Raw genomic sequence first — 2,900 nt, forward strand, 5'->3', positions numbered from 1 at the left:
TGTCTTGGACAGGGGTTGTTAAGGGCTGTACTTCACGTGTCCCAGTGGGGATATGTGTTGCGCATTCTACAACTCGCAGTCACGTCTGTGCATATTTCATTGTCGATAACCTACTAGCCTTCACTTTGCTACATGTTACATGCTGGTTATGCATAAACGATTTCGAAATCTATTATATTATTAAACTTGTATGCTCACCTTTACACTATGTGTATTGACTTTTATTTTAACGTGTGTGACAGGTGTTTAGGATGCTTGCTTGTTACTTGCTGGAAATCAAGCTAGGATGGAGTCTAGAAATAAATCTAATAAAAATCTGAGTTGTCGGAACATGTTATTTGTCTTTGAGATATTTAGTCTGTAATAACTATTTACTTTGTTATGTTATGGTATGGGACATAATATTTAAATATCTGGTAATTTAGTTGTTATGGATTTCTCCTGGACAATCTGTTTCGCTCAGTGTCGCGCCCCGATGTTTCCGTCATCGGTTGGGGTGTGACAGAAAGGCCATCTTCGGTAAATCCTCCTCCTTAACCTTCAACTGATGATACCCCAATCTAAGGTCAATCTTGGAGAACCAACTCGCACCTTGTAGTTGGTTAAATAAGTCATCAATTCTTGGGAGCGGGTATCGTTTTTCACCGTGAGTTTATTTAACTCCCGGTAATCGATACACATTCGCATGCTCCCATCCTTCTTTTTCACAAATAGCACCGGTGCGCCCCACGGAGACACACTCGGCCTAATAAACCCCTTGTCGAGCAGGTCTTGAATCTGAGACGTCAATTCTTGTAGCTCCGATGGCGCGAGCCGATACGGCGCCTTGGCCACAAGTTTCGCACCCGGAATCAATTCGATTTAAAACTCTACCTCCCATTCAGGCGGTATTCCCGGTAAATCTTTCGGAAATACATCAGCATACTCACATACCACCGGTACGTCTTCAATCTTTGGCGATCCCTTGTCTGGTTCGTTTGCATATATCATGAACGCTCTACATCCTCGTTTCATAAGTTTGTGAGCTTTTAACATTGAGCATATTACGGGATTACTCCCTTTCTCGCCATAGATGGTAACGTGTTTTCCACTAGGAGACGTTAGTTTTATCTCTTTGCGGAAACACATGACCTTCGTGTGATATCAGGATAACCAATCCATCCCGACTTCTACTTGGAATTCTCCCATCGACATCGGGATTAGGTCTATTGAGTATTCTTCACCATCAATACTCATATTACAATCTTGACACACGTCACACACGATAAAACTTTTGTTGTCACCTATTTCTACTTTTAGAGGCATAGGTAATTTTGTCAATACGAATGAAGGATGTTGAATAAATCCATGTGAAATAAAGGATGTATTCGCACCCGTATTAAATAACACATGTGCGGGAATTGAAGTTATGGCGAATATACCTGAGACCACATCGGGTTCCATCTTTGCCTCGGCCGCGGTTAACTGGAAGGATCTGGCCTTTGCCTTTGGAGTCTCGGCTTGCGAATCCTTGCCATCCTTCTTTCCGACTAACTCCGGGCATTTTGATTTCTTATGGCCTGGCTGGTAACACTTATAACAAACCGACACTTCTCCCGGGCATAACGCAGTCGTATGCCCTGTCTTTCCGCATATAGGGTACGACTTATCTTTGAACCGACACTCGTCCTTGTGCCCTATACCGCAGACCTTACAACTCGGCGACCCGCCTTTTCCTTCCAGTTTCTTAGACGACTCCGTGGTTCGTGCTTTCTTTGTAGGGCTTGGATTAACAGTCGGTGCCCTTCGTTCACCTCGCTTGATTTGCTTTTTCAGCTCAATTTCTCTTTCCCGAGCCGTGTTTATAATCTCGGTAAGAGTTTCATATTTCGAGGGAGTCATGAACTCCCAATACTCGGCACTCAGCATATTGTAGTAGTAATATACTTTCTGCTCTTCGGACGTCACCAACTCATCACAAAAATCTCAGTTTGTAGAGAAAGATCCCCATGATCTTATCAATAGATTCACCTTTTTGCCTTAGCTGAATAAATTCCTCCTTGATTCGGTTGATAACTGCCTTTGGACTGTGGTGTTTAAGGAATGGTACCTTAAACTCGTCCCATGTCATTGCCCTCGCCACTTCGCTTCCAATCTCTTTTTTCTTCGTATCCCACCAATCTTTTGCTTGGCCTCTTAGCTGACCCGTACCATAAGCTACGAAGTCATTTTTGTCACAGTGGTTTCTCTCAAACATCCCCTCGATATCACTTAGCCATCATTGGCATATTATCTAGTCCACCTCTCCATTATAAAGTGGTGGTTTACATGCCATGAATTCTTTATATGAGCAACCCTTCCGCTCTCCAGATTTTTCCTTTGCTACGTTGGTACTATCTTCCAACTTCTTGATCCGTTCTTCGACTACCGAAAGTACCATATTTTGGATCTTATCAATAAAACCGGATAGGCTATTCTCGATTGCCTTTCCTACCTCCTCGACAATCACCTCTTTCATTTGCTCGGTGACTATCGGCACCGCATCATTGTTACCCCTTTCCGTCATCTTGAAACAAAAATGTTTATACCAATGGTTAAACATTTCATTTATAACATATACTTTATTCACTTCGGTTTAGCCGAGTTCATAACTCGCTTTAACCGTTCTCATTTAGTGCACTTTCCGGGTTTGAGTGTGTTAACACGCTCTTCCCATGCACGTCAATTCATATTTCCTTTTCTCACACATAATAGAATCTACTAAAGTAACTAATTCTTACCGGATGTTTGATCAAGCTTGAACCGAACACACTTTGTTAGCAACCTTGAGCTCTGATTACCAACTTGTAACACCCGTCTCAATTATTTATTATTTATTTATAAAATATGCACTTTTCAAAACCAAAATACATAATTATCAA

The 2,900-nt window shown here is 41.9% G+C and overlaps 1 protein-coding gene across 1 annotated transcript; it reads right to left on the reverse strand.

Annotated features, from left to right (window-relative positions):
- Positions 1 to 861: 861 nt before the first annotated feature.
- Positions 862 to 1,908, reverse strand: LOC110888286. The gene is made up of 2 exons (XM_022135818.1): positions 1,422 to 1,908; positions 862 to 1,112 (listed from the first exon to the last, which is right to left on the reverse strand). Exons 1-2 carry the CDS (start codon positions 1,906 to 1,908, stop codon positions 862 to 864), a joined length of 738 nt encoding a protein of 245 aa, XP_021991510.1.
- Between the last annotated feature and the right edge of the window lie 992 nt (positions 1,909 to 2,900).

Source organism: Helianthus annuus, chromosome 11 (assembly GCF_002127325.2).
Source record: "Helianthus annuus cultivar XRQ/B chromosome 11, HanXRQr2.0-SUNRISE, whole genome shotgun sequence".
In the NCBI taxonomy this organism is placed as follows: Eukaryota; Viridiplantae; Streptophyta; class Magnoliopsida; order Asterales; family Asteraceae; genus Helianthus; species Helianthus annuus.

What these genes read in the sequence shown, in the direction of transcription:
- LOC110888286 (XM_022135818.1), bottom strand. Translation starts at nt 1,908, where the DNA reads ATGCTGAGTGCCGAGTATTGGGAGTTCATGACTCCCTCGAAATATGAA. An exon ending in GGAACCCGATGTGGTCTCAG is followed by an intron (nt 1,113 to 1,421) that starts GTATATTCGCCA and finishes GTTTCCGCAAAG; the next exon opens with AGATAAAACTAACGTCTCCT.